At 52.4% G+C, this 18,277-nt stretch overlaps 2 protein-coding genes across 2 annotated transcripts in view; both read right to left on the bottom strand.

Annotated features, from left to right (window-relative positions):
* Positions 1-464: 464 nt before the first annotated feature.
* LOC119876530 (basic proline-rich protein-like) lies at positions 465-5,156 on the bottom strand. The gene is made up of 5 exons (XM_038545985.1): positions 5,082-5,156; positions 3,966-4,585; positions 2,511-2,690; positions 541-1,640; positions 465-475 (listed from the first exon to the last, which is right to left on the bottom strand). Exons 1-5 carry the CDS (start codon positions 5,154-5,156, stop codon positions 465-467), a joined length of 1,986 nt encoding a protein of 661 aa, XP_038401913.1.
* Positions 5,157-5,334: 178 nt separating this feature from the next.
* The window catches only part of TRAF3 (TNF receptor associated factor 3), a 113,385-nt gene continuing 100,442 nt past the window's right edge, over positions 5,335-18,277 (bottom strand). Inside the window, exons 10-12 of the mRNA XM_038545797.1 lie at positions 14,309-14,449; positions 9,183-9,357; positions 5,335-8,291 (exon numbers count right to left, since the gene is read on the bottom strand). Of these exons, the coding sequence (XP_038401725.1) occupies positions 7,720-8,291; positions 9,183-9,357; positions 14,309-14,449 (888 nt within the window). The 3' untranslated portion in view covers positions 5,335-7,719. The remainder of the gene's footprint in view (positions 8,292-9,182; positions 9,358-14,308; positions 14,450-18,277) is intronic.

Here is an 18,277-nt window from a genome sequence, read left to right as displayed (position 1 = left end):
CATGCGCAGGGGTGCTGTGCTCCGACTGGGACCTCGGCCCTCCCCTTGGTGTGAGGGCTTGAGTGACAGTCCTGCCGCCCTGGGACGGGGGGCAGACCTGCCCGCTGTGCTGCGGGGTCCCCACTGGGATTTGCACAGCCATGGGCATCACCCCCCATCCTCCCTCCCCCTTCCCTGCCACTGAATGGGAATGGATCCAGCCTCAAGAGCAGTTCCCCAGCTCCTTCTCCCCGACCTTTGTCCCTGTGACCTCAGGCAGTCTCCTGTGCCTCTCAGGGCTTTAGTGTCCCTCTGAGGTGCTGAGGCTCCAGGCTCTGTTCCCGCACAGGGGAAGGAGGGGTGAGGTGGAGGCCGTGGGAGTGTCTGTGCATGAAGTCACCTCCCCAGAGAGGCCGTGCTGGGCGCCCTCGCTGTCAGCACCCCCCCATGTGCCCCTGGGGCCCACGACGCCTTCTCCAGCTCCCCTAGCTGCTGCCTGGAGCCAGGGGCCGCCCCAACAATAGTGGGGAGGGAGGACATGGCTGGCAGTCCCCACGGCACCGGCCTCGCTCCTGCAGACCTCCTGGCCTGCGACCCCATCTGCAGGTGTCTCCTGGCCTGTGTCCCCCGCGCAGCAGGGCTGGAGCTCGGCCTCCCTGGGCCAAGGGTGATGGCGCACGCGGCCTGGCTCTGAGCGGAGCCCTGGAGGGCGCAGGAGGCGGGGTGCCCCCCCCACCCCAGCCGGGGGGCCAGCAGGCCCATCCTGCCAGCCCGGGGGCCACCGCTGGCTGGGGGTCTCCTCGCTGCCCCGAGAGTGCTTGTCCCGGGGCCTCCCCGCGCCCGCACCCCGCGCCCCGGCCCGCAGGAGGGGAGGAGCTGCGGGGGCTCGGAGTCCTGCCTTGCTCGGAGGCCAACCCCGAGTCGGGGGCCCCGGGGGAGCAAGGCAGGGGCCTGTGGGCCCCGGGGCAGGCCCTTCCTGCAGGGGGGAGGCCGGCCGCCCCCAGAGCTCGGGGCGCAGCTGTGCGCGGAGGAGCCCGGGGGGCCCTGCAGGCGGGGGCAGGGCCGGGCGCCGGGAACCGTCACGGGCGGCGGCGGGGCGCAGGGCGGGCTCCCAGCTTTGGCCCGTGGGGCTCCGAGACCCGCTTCTCGGCCGCTCGCGCCTGCGGTTCCCGGCGCCGCCAGCAGGGCGCGCCCTGCCCCTGGGGTTGGCCGCGCGGCTCCCCTCCGTAAAACTCCCATAAACTCCAAAGAGGCCCAAAGGAAAGGGGATCCCGGCTGAGGGCCCCCTCCGAAGGAGCTGGAACCCCCAGCTCTCGGTGCTCCCGGCCGTCCTCGGGGGCTCCGGCCTCGGCGGCGGCGGGTCACCTGCCGAGTGGCACAGCGTCCCCGGCTGCAGGGCGGTGGGCGCCCGGGCCCTGCCCTGGTCTGGGTGCCGAGCCCCGGTTAGAGCAGCTGGGGGCCCCGGGCGCCCCACTGTGCGCTCCCTGCAGGGCTGAGGGTGTGGGGTCGGGAGGACTCTGGTGGGCCCGCAGCGTAGGTCGGCAGGAGCAGTGTCCTGAGGGCCTGGGCAGGACCCCGGGGTGGGCCCCGAGACCCTGGGCTCCAGCCCTTCCTGCTGCCCACGGCGCTCTGGTGGCCCAGTGGGGCTGCAGTGGGGACACCTGGAGGAGCAGGACAGTAGGGAAGGGGCTGGGAGTTCCCACGGTCTTTGCACCAGGACTGGAATTCAGGGGTGCCCTCAAGGGCCTCCTGCCCCTGGGCCTGGTCCATATAACCACCTGGAGAAACGCTGAGCTGGGAGGGGTCATGCTGGCCCTCTGCCCCCAACGCCCCAACACCCCTGAGCAGCTGCTTAGAACTGGTTCCTGGGGGCGCCTGGCTGGCTCAGTCCGGAGAGCCTGCGACTGGAGATCTCAGGGTTGTGAGTTAGAGCCCCACAGCTGGGACAGAGATGACGGAGATGAATGTAAACACCTGGTGGCCTGGAGCCCCAAGCCCCTGCTGGTCAGCACCGGTACACTCTTTTAAAAAGGCTTATTTGGAAAAAAAAAAAAAAAAAAAAAAAGGTTTATTTGGGACGCCCGAGTGGCCCAGTGGTTCAGCACCTGCCTTCAGCCCGGGATGTGGTCCTGGAGACCCAAGATCAAGTCCACGTGGGGCTCCCTGCATGGAGCCTGCTTCTCCCTCTGTGTCTCTCATAAATAAATAAAATCTTTTTTAAAAAGTTTATTTATTTAGGGGTGCCTGGGTGGCAGTCAGGTAAGTGTCCCGCTCTTGGTTTTCAGTTCAGGTCGTGATCTCAGGGTCATGAGATCGAGCCCCGCATCGGGCTCCGTGCTGAGCGTGGAGTCTGCTTGAGAGTCTCTCTCAGAGCACAAGTGGGAGGAGTGGCAGAGGGAGGAGTACAGGATCTCAAGCCGCTTCCCCGCTGACCCCAGGACCCCGAGATCACGACCTGGGCCAAAATCAAGAGTCGACCGCTCCACCGACCGAGCCACCCAGGCGCCCTGGTACAGCTTTTTAATAATCACCTTTCAGAAGGGAGGCGGATGCTGTTTGCCGTTTGACAGGTGAGGACCTGAGGCTGGGAGGCCGGAGCCCCCACGCGGGGGGTGGGGAGCTGGGTGGGCACCAGGCCTGCTTTGCACCAAGCCGCAGGGTTGAGGGCAGGGCTGCTGGGCGCGCAGAGGTCACCGAGGTCAGAGCCCCGCCTGCAGGGGAGGCAGGATTGGCTGCAGAGGGGGCACGGTCTCCGGCACACCGGGCTCACGGGACCCATTAGTTTTAAGACCAGGTGTGGGCCCTTTTGAGCGTGGGGCCACGTGGCCACTCAGGAGAGAAGAGGCTGGGAGGCCCCGGGGGGTGGAAGGCTCCAGGCCCCAAGCCCAGGCCGCTCCCCGCGCCTGCGAGAGACAGACGGCGGAAAAAGAAGCCCAGACTCCTTAGTCAGATTTATTTTCCTCTAATCAGACAGTTTAGCATTTCAAAGTTTTGCATTCTACACTCTTACAAACTTTAGTTATTAGCATCAGAAACACAAAAACATCGCAAGACCTCAAAACACAAATAAATACCAAATAAAACCACACACGATATACAATAAACGAAAATATAAAACATAATAATGCTATCAGAAAATCAGACATGTTGTTAACTCACATTAACAACATGATTATTGCTGAGCAATAACTTATACTGTCTTTTTTTTTTTTTTTTTGTCTTAGAAGAGCAGAAAAACACAGGACGTGAATCACTGGTCACAATCACTTGGAGTGTCAAGATGGGTCCTCACAGCCAGCGGTTACTACAGACGGCAATTTTTAAAACAGATTAAAAATACAGAGTCAAATGAGAGATTGGCCTTCTTTGGTCTTTGTTTTTGGGTAATAGAACTGAACGAAGAGGTGTGCCATCAGAGAAAGAATGCGATTCTAAAAACCTGACACAATTGTCTACATGGATTCACACACTTCCTTGATCACAGATGTTATTCTATAGGTAATTCTTGTAGAAATCCTTGGAAATAATGCCGGCTTTTGTGTTTACCAATTAACTCATTTAGTTTGCTGTTGAAGGTTATCTTACTTGTCTACTAGGGGACTGAGTTATAAAAACCAATCACCACTAATTGCAGGAGTGGTACAGCCATCCTGGACTTGAACCTCTTTTTCAACGCAAGAGTTCGCAAGGGACTCGAGATACAGCAGCAGCAGGAGAAATGAAAGGCAAGCACTGCTCGGCGCCACCAGGGCCCTGGGACTGGGCTCCCTCCCCGCTGCCCGGGCTCCCTGGTGACAGCCGGCGCCCCCCCAGGCAGGCAGGTCACCTCGGACTCGGGGGCCACCCCCGGCCCTCACCTGGCTTAGACCCCAGTGGACGTATTTATTCTACTTTGGAGAAAATAAAACTGTCGAGATTTGCAAACTGAAGACAGGACCATGGTCTTGGGCGGAGAAGCGGATTTGGGTGACAGACCCGTCGTTCACCTCTCAAGCGCTCCCCGGCCTGGGGCCCCCCGACTCTCCTCCGCAGTCTGAGGAAGGTCCGGACCGTGGCAGGGGACCCGTGTGTCACAGCTCTGCTGACCGCCCAGGGCCGGGGCCCGGGCACGAGCCACCCCGCAGGCTGGGGGACAGGCCGGACAGGCCGGCGACAGGGCGGGCGGCCCTCGGGGCGGAGCAGGGAGCTGTGCGCCCGGGGGGAGGCCGCCACCCTGTCCCCCGCCCCGAGGACAAGAGCCCCACGGCCCCCCCTCCGCCGGCTGCGGCCCTCGGGACAGGACCCGCCCGCCGAGGACAGCGCAGGCGTCGGTGGCCGGGCCTGGGCCCGGGGGCCCCGCCTCAGCAAGGCGGCCGGGACGCAGGGGAGGCCCGGGAGGCCCTGGACCCGGGCCCGCGGAGGCGGCCACCGGGAGGACCGGCCTCCCTGGGCTCCGTGGCCCTCGGGGACCCAGGCCCAGGAGCAGCCTCGCGGGAAGGGACGAGCGTGTTGGCCGAGCCTCCCGGGCTGACCTGCCGCCCTCAGATGCTGCTCCGGGGACGCGCCGCGCGGTGGCCCCTGGTGCCGCCTCGTCCCGCACGGCGATGGCTCGAGGCAGGGCCGCCTCCTGCTGGGACAGGACTTAGGACAAGCTCACGAGCTCCTGCGGTCTCCTCCGCGCCGCCTACGGCCCGGGGAGCTGGAAACCCCGACTTCCCCACGCGGCCCGGGGACAGGGAGCGGCCCCACGTCCAGGGCGGGCGGAAGCTTCCTTCACGCTCAAGACTCGGTGTCGGTTTCCCTAGAGCATCTGGGACACTTCTGTCCCGTGGGGAATTTTGTCACTTTTAGGAAACAGGAAAAGTGCACCCACCACACAGTGTGTGTGACACGTGCATCTGCGGCAGGGACCCTGTGAAGCCAGGAGGCCGGCCCCAGGCAGCGAGCACCAAACCAGGGCACCAAGGAGCCAGGACGGAAGCAGCGGCAGGTGTGTCCCTCGCGCAGCGCCACCCCCTCAGGTCCTTCAGGAGGCCACTTTCCAGAAAGTCCCAAGCGCACAAGAGGGAAGATGTGTACCAAAGAGCGGCCGAAAGGCCTATGACCCCCGCGTTCTCACCAACTATCTTCAAGCCACGGATGAAGCCTCCGCTGGGCACGTGCTCATCCCCGGGGACAGTGCCAGCTCCTGATGCCATGTCCTACGGGCTCCTGGGGAAGGAGGCCAAAAGGGCCTGTCATCTCCCGCCAGGAGCGGGTCTGGGAGGGGCTGCTGGGAAAGTCCCCCCACCAAGGGACAGATGCTTCCAGAAGTGCCTCCAGGTGGCCCACCTCCAGAAGAATTTCAACCAGAAGAGGCAAAGTATTGTTTTTGTTTTTGTTTTTTTATCAGACCGAGATGTTACTTATCTCAAATTTGTTAATATTGTCCATACTTCTAGTGAAGGGGGAGGAAGCTGCAGGCATGTCCCTGCCGGTAACCCCAGGCCTCAGGAAAGCCACCAGAGGCCAGGCAGGGACTGCCAAGCGTCCTCTCTCCCCTGGGTGTGTCCAGGGTAGAACCAGGGCAAGGTCTGGAGGAGGTCGGGGACACCTTCCAGGGAACAGTGGTCCCACAGCACCTGCAGGAAGTCCTTCCTCTAGGAACAGGGACACATGACTCCTTACGGACAGGACAGAGATCACAGACTTGCCCAAAAGCAATGGGGGGGCGGGGAGGTTAGGGTGGAGAAAATAAAGATGAATAGAAGGAGCATCGAACTGCTAAAGGGCGTGGCAGGTCACTTCTGGAAGGGGACAGCATGGGCTAGGAGGGCACTTCCAGCAGGCACTGGGGCAGAGGCACGCCCAGGGCAGATGGCAGCACCAGAGACACGGCGGGCCACCGGGCACCAGCCCAACCGTCCCCGCGTGACCACGAGGGAGCCCAGAGGCAGGCAGTCTGAGGTGCGCGGCCCAGCTGGCCAATCGTGGGCGCGTCTTTTGGATGAGCGGCACAGATGCGGTGGTTCACACACATTGGTTTTGCCTAAGAAGCACCCGTCACGTGTAGCACCCATCAGTGGTAAGAGCACCCATGAAGCGTGGTGCATAGCAGAGGGGCACAGAGAGGCAGGGCTCCGGCTTCTAATCACAGTTGGACCATTGAGAGAAGGTAAACAGTGAGTTGAGAAAGTGCCGTCTGGGCAGGCGCAGGCTGCGACGGTCCCGAGACCACCCTTCCCGAGAGAAGGGTGGTTCCAGGACCCCGTCGGTGAGCCTGGGCAGCCCCCAAGAGCGGCGGTCTCTGGAATGCTCAGAGGGTTCTGCTTCGTGGGGGGGTGGACTCCCACGACCCGGGTGGGGACACAGAAAGGTCCTGCCCTGGGGGGGGGGACCACGCCCGTGCTGGGACTGGGCGGCACACATTTGGGGCCCAGAGATTTGGAATCTGTGATAATTGAGCAGTGGAGGCTCTAGAAGCTGAAGATGGGCCTGGCTTCCCCAGCAGAACGGGGCTGTCTGGGGGCCCGGGAAGAGGCAGAGATCTAGTGGTCGAGAGAAAAGTCGGGTTAAACTATCACCTCCGAGAGTTACGGTGAACACAAAGCCAGGGTCGAGAAGCAGCATGTCACATCTAAGGCACATGTACAGTATGCCACCACCTCTACGCAAAGATGTTGCCTTTGGAGATCGTGAACAAAATGCAGCAATGTGACAGAATGAAGAAACACACCTGCTGTGGCCTCCTCCAGCACGAGCCACCTGCCCACCCCCGGGCACTGGACACTGAAGGTCAGAGTTGTCAGCAATAGAGAGCGTGTCTGAACACATGGGGCAGAATTGTAAGAGCCTACAGGATTTTGTTTAGAACTCCAAAGTTCAACGAATGCCCTATTTTAGGGTGAAAACAATTATAAATCTGAAAATGATGCACAGCATCCATGAGCAGTTTCCCTTTCATAATAATTTTGAAGTAGTGTCATTAACTACGACAGATATCGAAGGTTTACATTTCTAACGAGAAATAACAGCAGATTGAATATTTTCTTTCCTATCACAAGTGATAACCAGTGTTTGATATTTTACATTTTCTTCCAAGAAATATCAGTCTATCAACGTTTTAAAATAAAATGTTTGCAATAACAATTATCTCAGAACTTTAAATTAAAAAATGATTCTGAATTTAGACTTTCAAAAAAGACCTAGGTGTACTTCAGGGTCTTCTGACAAACAAATTATTAAAACAGAGACCAGATGAGGCCTTAAAAATAGACAATATACTATATTTGAAACAAGATTGCACTCTTGAATTTTAGAATATATCAGAATTGCATTATTATTTCATAAATTCTTCTTTTACTTAACATGCTGACATGTCCAGCTATCCCCAGGTGTGCGTGTGTGTGCGTGTGTGTGTGTGTGTTTTCTTTTTTTGGTGTTCAAGTTTAAGGAAGAAAAATCATGGTTCTTTTGTTTAGCATATATGTTTTCCACCTTAATTAACTAGATCTTTAAAAATGAAAATGAAAACCTTCTCTGACAGCAGTATTTATCACGTCAAAGGATAAATAATTCTTCAGAGTGGAGTGTTGCTAGTCTATTAGAAAACATGTCAGGTGTGTCCTCACGCGTGGCTCCTCCCGCCGGCCCGCGGCCACCTTCTGCTGCTTCCTCCGTTCCACAAGGTCCTTTTCTGAGCGCGAGGACCTCGGTGGAGACAGCCGGTTCAAACCCCCCAGAGGAGATGCCTTCTGCTCAATCCACCTCCCCAGTGACCGGTCAGGGGTCGGGCAGATCCGAAGTATCCACTATGACTTTAATAAAAATGGTATCATCTTTAATATATGTCCCGTTTTCTAGCACAGTTTGAGCCACGAACACTGGGCAGCCAGAGGCAATATTCATCTCCCCGGTGGGCTTCTTGAAGCTGCTGCTGTTGGGGTCCGGCTTGAACGCATCTCCCAGGTGACGCCGAGAGGACCCCTGATCCATGAGCATGAGCGTCACTTTCTGCTTGAATGGCCAAGGAAGCAGAGCATCATACTCTCCACGCATAATGACAAAAAACAGCGACAAGTGCGTCCCCTTCCCCATGCCGTCCCCGTTCAGGTAGACCCTGGCACACATCTTATAGCCAAAATAGCCCGTGTAGAAAGGCTGGCTGTAAAGAGACAGGGTCTTCCCCATGACGGCTTCCTGCTTCCGCCGCTTGTAATCTCGGATCTTCCAAATCAGCACGCCGTTGTAGCTGGCGGTCTCCAGGACCTGGAAGCGCAGGTCCATGTCGGCCAGGCGGATGTCATGGACGCTCAGCATCTGGTCGTGCCGGCTCAGCTGGGACTCCAGCAAGCCTGCCGTGGGTGAGGAGAGACAGACGGTGGAGGGCCCGTAAGTGTCAGGAAGGCTGGAGGAGCCCGTTCCCGCCAGCACTGGCACTAAACGGAACTGGCTTTTGGGTGGAGGACAAGCACCTGGATGTGTCCTGAAATGTAGGCCTCTGATCCCGGCTGCGCTGCCCCCCACCCGCGGCCACAGCCTGCTGAGTCAACCCTGAGGGACACAGGGCCCATGGGCCTCAGGGCACATCGGTGCAGGTCCCCCCAGGGCACCGTCAGGGGGGCAGGGAAAGGCCGCCCTCTTACTCACATCCCCCTGCCTTCCAGCTGGATGCTTGGAGTCACCTGTGTCCTGTGTGGCTTCTGCCCACGTCATTCCTGTCCTCCACTTAACCCAACGTTTGGGAGGGAGGGCACTGCCATCACCTGAGTACCTCTGCACCATTAATCCTCGTCATGCAAACATTCAGAATATTCACTCAGTCCCCAAAGCAGCTTCTAGGTATCAGGAACACGTTGGCTGAGCAAACTGCAGGGTCATCTGTCCCCTGGGCCTTAACCAGCACGGCCGAGAGCCCCCCAGCCAGCAAGCCCTGCCCCTGCCTGGTGTCCACCGTGCCACCTGGTCTCCTCCCTACCACGCTGGTGTCACGTGCAGGGTGTGTGTTCTAGGTGGGAAACGTTTCTCTCACAAAGGCAACTCCGGCTGGAAAGTCATCACACCTCTGCACGAATGACGTCTCACTGGAAATTACTGCTCAAAGGTAGTGTGTGCCTAATGTACCACCCACCCACCAGCTCAAGCCACAGTGGCCGGGCCGCCAGGCTCCCAGGTAGAGACCAGGACACACGCGGCCCACCCCAGGCCCCTCCTAGGCCTCCCCACGCTGCCCCTGCAGCCCCCACCTGTGTTCCGAGCCGCCTGCCCTGCACTCTTGTCCACGCTCTCCAGCTCGGTCACTCGGTTCTGGAGGGACTCCACGCTGCTCTTCATGCTGTCTGCTTCTTCCCAGTTCTGCCGGAAGGGGCGGATCTCTTTGTCCAGCTCTTTCAGTTTCTCTGCCTGGCTGTCTATTACTCGCTTCCAGATCAAAGGCATCAGAAAGGCAAAGCACAGTTAGAACTCTCTGAGGTTCTAGAGAAGAGACACCGGCTAGTTAGGAAGAGCAGCCAGTCCAGAGCCGGCCCCACGCCAACTCTCACACAGGCATCTCACAGGTGCCACAGGGTCCTACCCCAGAGGAGGGGACCAAGGCACAGAGAGGCCTCACCCGCCAGCTGCAGGGCATGGGGCCCTCACTGCTCTGTCCTACAGTCTCAGGTTCAGGACACTGGAGCCACACCCAGCTGCTGTCGTCAGGTCTCCATTTCCTAAAGGGCCAAGTCATCTATAGTGGCCAGACAATGTGGGTCTCCCACAAGGCTGCCTGGCCCAGGGCTGGAGAGGCCACCCTATCCCTGTGGCTGCAGCCACCACCCTGCCACCTGCTCGAGAGAGACCTGGCATCCGCACAGGGCTGGCAGCAGGAAGAGCCTTGATGGCGGGTCTGCAGACCCTGGCTGAAATGGAGAGGCCAATGCCTAGGAGTGGGGCTTGCTTCTCCCATGCACACTGGGCACAGAAACATAAAGACATGACTGTTGACGGTGAGGCTGAATTTCATGCTATCTTAATTTAAATAATTAAAAAAGCCTTTTCTTTTTTTTCTTTTTTTGCAGAAACACAAAGACCATTGACAACAATAAGCAGAGGGATGAGATTCACGCTCTAACTACGGTGGCCGGCCTGTTTTTTGTTTTAAAGATTTTTTATTTTATTTATTCATAGAGACACAGAGAGAGAGAGAGGCAGAGACACAGGCAGAGGGAGAAGCAAGCTCCATGCAGGGAGCCCGACGTGGGATTCGATCCAGGGTCTCCAGGATCACGCCCTGGGCTGCAGGCAGCGCTAAACCACTGCGCCACCGGGGCTGCCCGGCCAGCCTGCTTTTAAGGACTGGCACATCCAACTGTTGGATGAAGCTGGGACCTAAAGGATTTTCATTTCTTTTTAAAGATTTTATTCATTTACTTGGTGGGGGAGGGTCAGAAGGAGAAGGAGAAGCAGATTCTCCACTGAGCAGGGAGCCCGATGCTGGGCTGGATCCCAGGGCCCTGGGATCATCACCTGAGCCAAAGGCAGACACTTAACCGACTGAGCCACCCAGGCGCCCCTGCGTTTTCACTTCTAAAAAGGATTTGCATTTTGTGAAGTAAAGCTCACAAAGGCGGCAGGGTTTGGGCCCCGGTGAAGCTGTGAGGGACTGGGCCGCATCTAAGCAGCAGGCCACACAGGGGAGAGCCCCGGGGCCTACTGAGTTCACTTCTCCTTTCGGAAGCCTATTTTTAAACATTTAGTTTCAGCACCCTTGCTGGCTGTTAATAACCACCAAGGAACAAACATGGTAGGTCTGGGTTACTTTTTTTGGGTAGAAGTACAGTGTTATTCTTCCTCTTCTTTCCAAGAAAACCTGGTATTAGCTAACACTGAAAAAGCAAAAATGATTTCTGTAGAGAACACCTCTTCCCACACTGATGTCACTTTATTTCGATCCATGTGTTTGGAGACATACTGGATTAGCTCACACAGTCTGTGTTCTGGGGCCTACTGACCTCCCCGAACCCCCAGACCCATACTCTATTTCTGATGAGCATCTGCAGCTCTCACCAGGTACTCTACCCACTACGACAACAAGGTGAGCCAACACGGACACTGGGGAGTTTAAAAGGCAAGTTAATGAAAACCTATGTCATCGGTGGTGGCTTTCAGAGATGCCATTCTGTAGCCTGGTGGACATCGAGTGAACATGAACTGCACGGTGGCCTGGGACAAGCAGGGCATCACCTCTAAGCTTCACGCCCCTGAGATTAGAGGGGGTGATGCAGAGGTGCCTCCTCCGCAAGACGGGATGTGCATGGGGCAGTGGGCATGAAGGCACGTGGCGATCTCAGGAGCAGGGCTGTGGATGTGCGAGGAGGGCTGCAGGAGGGCCCTGGGCTCCAGCTCAGTGACAGAGTCAGCACGTGGTGGCGGGGGCAGGAGGGAACACATGTACACAAGTGTGGACACAGACAAGGCTCTAGAAGGAGCTCCCCACACGGCAAGGAAGAATGTGGTAAACAGACCTCTCCTTTGCATCAATGGTAGAGAGTCAAGGCAGGACCCTGATCTCAATCAAACTTTCTCTGTAGAAGGCAGCAAACATGATCTCATTCCTAAAGAGTGGTCTACACTCAGCTGCTGTCCTACTTCTATAAAAATAAATCTTTTTTTTTTAATTTTTATTTTATGATAGTCACACAGAGAGAGAGAGAGAGGCTGAGACACAGGCAGAGGGAGAAGCAGGCTCCATGCACCGGGAGCCCGACGTGGGATTCGATCCCAGGTCTCCAGGATCACACCCTGGGCCAAAGGCAGGCGCCAAACCGCTGCGCCACCCAGGGATCCCTATAAAAATAAATCTTAAATGCAGGTGTAGGATTGCATGAGAAAAAGAATCCTGGAGTGGAGAGATGGTATAGATTGCAGGCTATGGAAATAAATCCCAATCAAAAGATTTGCTGCTAGAACCTCAATTCATCAGTGTCCCACACTGTGCGCTTGGGGACTTAAACCACCGTTACTCTGTCATTTGCACCGTTTGGGTCACTGGGACCTGTAGAGAACCCTGGGCAAATGAGTCCTGCAGGTGACACACAGGGGTACGGGCCAGGGGTGGGGGGTGGGGGGGCGTGCAGCAGGCCACATGGCATCAGGGACACAGGGATTAAGCTGACATCTAGGTGGTTTGTTTTCAGTAAGAAAAACAGGTTCTTTAAAAAGTAAAATATTAAGAAACTGCCCTTCCTGGGCCAGTGAAAGCAAATACATTCTTAAATTCCACTGCCTTTAGCCAACTCCGATTGCATCCCTATCTACCATGTACATCTGGGGCCCTCAGGAACTCTGCACTCTGTATGTGCTCCCATCATCTCTGGGATTTTAGGATCTACTGGACAAGCAGACAAGGAAGGAGATGACACAGAGGGTACCATGTCTGTCATCACCGTGGTGGTCTGAGGTATGGGGCTGAGAGAGCATTGAGGAGGGAAGGGGGAGGAGAAGGCAACAGGAAGGGTTTGGGATGAAGGAGGAATAATGAGAGGTGTACATGAGCCAGGTGCAGGGTGGAGAGGTGGAGAAGGCTCTAGAGGAACTGGAGAGAAGTGCCCTCAGGCAGAGCGTGCTTCACAGACAGCCAATGCCCCCAGGGGTCCAGCCACGGAGGTCTTCCACCCACATTCCCTGAAGACGGACAGCCCAGGCTCTGTCTGTCAGGCTAGCCACACGCTGCCAGCCCCCTAGTGAAGCACCGGTAAGCTGCCACCTGTCATGTGACAATGTCACCCAGATGGAGTCAGTCTACAGAAGCTGCTGTGGGGGACTTAATGAGATTGGGCATTGCACGTCCAGTGTGATCTGAGTATCTCTCTTTCAACATGGTCTGTTTTCCTTCATGCTTTTCTCTCCATGGAGAAGGGCAGCAGCGAAGTCACCGCCCTCCTACTTATGACCAGGCAGGGGCACCAACTGTACTCAGCCTCCATTGCTCTGGGCTCCAGCAACAGGGTCTCCCCCTGTCTTTCTGACTTAGATCTCAGCGGTTTATTCAATCATGAAAGTGTTAAAATATAAATCACACATGATAGAATGATTAAACTCTACTAAAAAGTAAATTAAATTCAAACTTCTCACCCTGGGAGAGGGGGAAGTGGAGAAGATGCATGTAATGACATCAGAGGTTTCAGACAAGTGCCCCAGTGACCTCATTACAGATATCCTAATTTTTCTTCTGTTGTTGATATTTTTAACAGCTGGTTTTCTAGCATAGCTTTGATTTCTGCATCCTTTCTACCCACCTCTCAGCGCCCCAGGACAGCAGCTCTGTTGTTAGTAGCTTGGCCCTGAGCGGTGCCATGTGGGTGCAGCCTCTGGACATCCTGAACAGCATTCCCATGGGTCTCTGCAGAACGCCAGGAACTTCCAGCAGGAGGCTTGCTGGCGTTTTATGTGATGTACTTTTTTTTGGCCTGATTCAATACCAAAGACTTGTACCTTTTCTAACACAATCTGTTATTTCATTGTGTTTTTCCTCGTCACTGGACAACCTCAAAGTTTTAACACAAATGAAATTAATTTAATAAATCTCTATGCAATTCAAGCCAATATGACTAATCTCTGATGTTAAAAGGGAGGAAAGGCATTCTCAAAGACACCGTGACTCTGAGCTACTGGACTTTTTTTTTTTTTTAAATCTTCCAGATAATTTAAGGAAACACATCTAAGTAAAAGCCCTGAAAAGCCATTTTGGAAACTTCAGTGATGCTTCCATGGGTGCGTGATACACGTGGGAATTAGTATAACAGGCACACACTACGAGTAAGCTGATGTGCATATGATACCTACAAGAATAATATACTATTAAGTACCTGTGTTGATAACAGAAATGAGGAACCACATTTTAATCAAGCCCCTTACACAATCACTTTCTTTTCAGAATAACAAAGGCTTACATGTTTGTTTTGAGGTACATCTGGATCGCTATGGTGAGATAAAGCAGGGCCTGTGTGTCACTAGGAAATTCAGAACAAAATAGATTGGCTTCACTTCACTTTAGGAAGTGAAACTTTACACATAACTACTCTTGAACAATATGAAATCTTAAATAATAATAAAAAACAGCTAATTTTTTAAAACACGGGCTGTAAATCTTACTTCACCCACAGTGAATCAAAGGCACATCAGAGAGGCAATGGTACTTGCTCTCCAAGGAAAGGCGGACAAGACACAGTAGCCCAGGTCTTTCTCAAGTTTCCAATTAAGCAAGAGAAATAAGTCCTTTGTTTGACAAAAGTCATGGTTTTTGCTCAAACAGCTCACTGAGAATACCCAAAAGGAGAACACAGACATGCTCCTCGACCCTTTGATCCAGCCATAGTCTTAAACTTCTTACCTGCAAATGAAGTATTTTGGATTCATTATTTCGAAGCATTTCTTTTTGTCTCTCAATTTCAATTTCAAAGCTACATATCTGATTGTGCAAACTTTGTATGCTCTTGTTTTTTTCTACGCTTTCATTCTGTAGCAAGGAAACCTGGAAAATAAATTCTTCAATTAAGCAAATAAAAAGTGGTTTTATTAGTTAGTAACAATTATATAATGATAGTACCTAAATTTTCACAATATAGGCCTTCTACTAGTTCACTGGAAGGAGTTCCAGGGAAAAAAATCCCTTTATACAGGAAATGGAAGTTCTGGTAACTCTTTTTTTTTTTTTTTTTTTTAAAGATTTTATTTATTTATTCATGAGAGACACAGAGAGAGGCAGAGACATAGGCAGAGGGAGAAGCAGGCTCTTCGTAGGGAGCCCAATGTGGTACTCGATCCCAGGACCCTGGGATCACGACCCTGAGCCGAAGGCAGATGCTCAACCACTGAGCCACCCAGATGCCCCAGAAGTCCTAGTAACTTAATAGGAAATCCTATACACTGTGTTTCTCAGAATCTCCCCAGTAATTAAATAAGGTAAGGCAAAGTACAGCAGCTAACTGAATTTCAGAATGAATGGGACACACTTCCTAAAATTTTTGCTGAAAACCAATCAACTTTTTACCAGAGTTGTCTTTCAAACTTTGACCAGGAAACACATCTGCACATCTCACATCCCGTTTGTACAGATGTGTGCATGTGCTTGTGTGTAAGAAGCAGGAATCACAAAACCATCCTTGCCCTAAACATTTCCATGGGTCTGGATACGTTCTCTTTTATTCTATTTTACTTAAAAAAAAAAAAATAGTAGTTGCAATCCACTAAATTATTTTACTTCCACAAGTGGGCCATATCCTATACTTTGAAAAGTTCTCCCAACATAATGAGGAAAGCACAGTGAGAATAAAAAAGCTATGTATGTCTTTGGTTAATCCTTTGGGCCAATAACTGGCTCTTGCAACAGAGACGTGGAGCTGCAGAGTCCATGTGTCTGGCCGTCGCCAGAAAGGACCTTCCATAAAATTCAACATATCTACCTGCAACACCACATCAGCCCAGGTAAGGGCCTGCTGGGGGAGCAGTTCTAAGCTCACCGTTGGCCTTTTCAAGATTTCTTTCTGGAAAATAATTAGCTCCCAAGAACCCCCAGATGAGGAGTCTGAGGGCAAGTCTGACAAAGTTGCCTTCTCACAAGACTTCTCCATGGGGCACTCTGGCCCTTGGAAAGGCTCTTCTACTGACAGATGTGTTTGTGCATGGCTGTTGCCCCTGGAAGACAGCAGGCTCCACAATGGACGCTGTGACACCTCCGCTCAGTTGTGCTCCGAATACCAGCGAACACTGAGGTGATGGCCCCAGGGTACCCCAGGGCAGACATGGGTGTGGTAAAGCACTGATTCCTGATGACCCTGCAAATAACCTGTCTAAAGACAGGCAACTAAGCAGTCCTTTGGATACAATCAATCTCTTTTATTTTAGACAAACACATATTTACTACGGAATACAAAACTTACAATGTCTCATGGGCAAAATAACACTTTGCTTTCCTCAGATTTTACTCAGCACAGACTTTCCTCTCTAAAATACGCTGCCTCATGACCCTGGACTTCTACAACTGATGCAGACTGGCCATGTGCACATCCTACAGGCAGGTCTGCCTTTTCCAAAGTCATATCTCACTCATTCCCATTTCTCAAGGTGGTCACAATTTCCAGACTCTTTATTCTCACACCCCAAAAAATAGCCTGCATGCATGCCAACCTTTTTATTTTAAAGATTTTATTTATTTATTCATGATAAAGGCAGAGACATAGGCAGAGGAAGTAGCAGGCCCCTCACAGGGAGCCCGATGCAAGACTCGATCCAGGAATCCCAGGATCACACCCTGAGCCAAAGGCAGATGCTCAATCACTGAGCCACCCAGGTCCTCATGCCAACCTTTTTGATAAAAAATCTCGGTAATATCTCCAAAAAACATGACAATTTTTCTTCTGCAAAAAACAAGCAACCTGAGGGTGAGCAGAAGCATCTCACATTAATGAACATGTCACCATATTAAACTCTTAATTTCTTAATTTAGGGACCTCCCTATTTTAAATTTTTAAATACTTATTTTAATCAAAGAATCCAACTCCCAGGCACCTGCAGAGCCCTGCTTTCTCCTATCAGGTAGACATGACATGCATGGGAAAATCTTCCTGGCAGGTGTGTTTCCAAGAAGCACAGCAGAACACCCCCATAGCAGAGGAAACAGGAGTCCTCTCGTCCTTCCCTAAGGCCCTCCTCACTGAGAACAACATTTACTCCAGCCTATTTTGGTGGGGCACTCCATATTTCCCTTTAAACTTTTCCCATACAGAAGATGAGTATTTTTAAGTCCACATCTTACAAAACAGTTTTTCCTTAATTTGACATGATGGATTAGAGTTTTTGAACCAACGCAAAAACATTCCATTTTCCACTACACATGAACAAAATAACCTAAGATATTCCAACTGAGTAATTGTGTAATGAGAAATAAATTCCCATTTTAAGAAAAGACAAGTATCTCCATTCTTTGTCTAGTCTTTGCCTCTGGGCCCAAAGAAGAGACAGGTGTTTTCCGGTGAACACAAACAATGGTGCACGCAGAGGCTCTGTCCCAGCATTTCCAAAGACAGAAACCATTCGCTTGGAGTGGAGCAAACATGAGGAAGTGGGGCTGGGAGAAGACCATACCTCTTTATGCACTAATGGAGTCTCAGCTCGGGTAGCAGACTTGGCAATGGCACTTTCTACGATTGTCTCACTGGACAGCTACACACCTCAGAACCACAAACTGTTAGCTAACTAGTACAGCTGGAACAGAACCAATGCATTATAAATAAAAGAAAGGACTTTTAAGTAAGTGAGAAACGGAGTATCAAGGAGAGCCCTGACATCTATGTCTATAATTTTTATTTTTATTTATTTTTTATTTTTTTTAAAGATTTTATTTATTTATTCATAGAGACAGAGAGAGAGAGAGAGAGAGAGAGAGAGAGAGAGGCAGAGACACAGGCAGAGGAAGAAGCGGGCTCCATACAGGGAGCCTGACGTGGGACTCTATCCAGGGTCTCCAGGATCATGCCCTGGGCTGCAGGCGGCGCTAGACTGCTGCGCCACCGGGGCTGCCCTATGTCTATAATTTTTTAAAAGCAGAAACAGAACACATTCTTCAGAAGGGAAAAAAAGACAACTCAGTCACAAATGACTCTTGTAACACAAATCTCATTTCCCTGTTAAACAGGACCCTTCTTCTACCACACTTGTGTGTGTATATGTGACAAACCAACCCTGTGTCACATCTCATCTTCAGCATAAACATGTGTATTAACAAACTATGTCAGAGTTAATAAAAGCATTGTGATTAAGAATTTTATACTCTTTCAAATATACTCACATTTTAAATTGGTTGGATTTAATACTGGAAACAAGGTATTCAAATCTCTAGAAAATAAACATCAATTCCACCGGCTGCTCTAATTCTTCTTGGTACCCTCTACGGCAAATTCTCCATAAATATTTCTTGAATATTGAGTTAAGTTTTTACTTTTGTATAGAAGCCACAATGAGAGATCCTGTAGCAACTGCTTCCCTATCAATTCTTGGAGGTTTTCATCCTTTCCTCATGAACAGAGGGCCCAGGCCCGGCCCAGTTGAACACCACGGAATGAGACGATAAGAAGTATGACATTAGGAAGGCACCTGCGAAGGAGCCTAGCTGGAGAACAAGTGCTCCCCGCATCAAATTTCCACAAAGTGTCAGGTGAGAGAGTCAATAATAAAACTATTGGTGGGGCAAAGTCTTTTCCCAGCTGTCTCTCAGAAAAGACAAAGAATGGTGAAGCATTTAACACTGGTAACCTTCTAGATTGGGTATTGGCAGATTTTTTTCTGCAAAGAGCCAAAGAGT

Source organism: Canis lupus, chromosome 8 (genome assembly GCF_011100685.1).
Source record: "Canis lupus familiaris isolate Mischka breed German Shepherd chromosome 8, alternate assembly UU_Cfam_GSD_1.0, whole genome shotgun sequence".
Lineage (NCBI taxonomy): Eukaryota > Metazoa > Chordata > Mammalia > Carnivora > Canidae > Canis > Canis lupus.
Note: the sequence above shows the minus strand (reverse complement) of the source record. Positions and strands in the feature narration are given on the sequence as shown.

Bases quoted from the DNA above. Each gene is read 5' to 3' on its own strand.
- LOC119876530 (XM_038545985.1), bottom strand. From the start codon at position 5,156: ATGGCATCAGGAGCTGGCACTGTCCCCGGGGATGAGCACGTGCCCAGC. The intron at 4,586-5,081 runs GTTGGTGAGAAC...CTGTCCCAGCAG, and splicing joins TCATCCGTGGCTTGAAGATA to GAGGCGGCCCTGCCTCGAGC. The intron at 1,641-2,510 runs GTGATTATTAAA...CTGCTCCTCCAG, and splicing joins ATCCGCCTCCCTTCTGAAAG to GTGTCCCCACTGCAGCCCCA.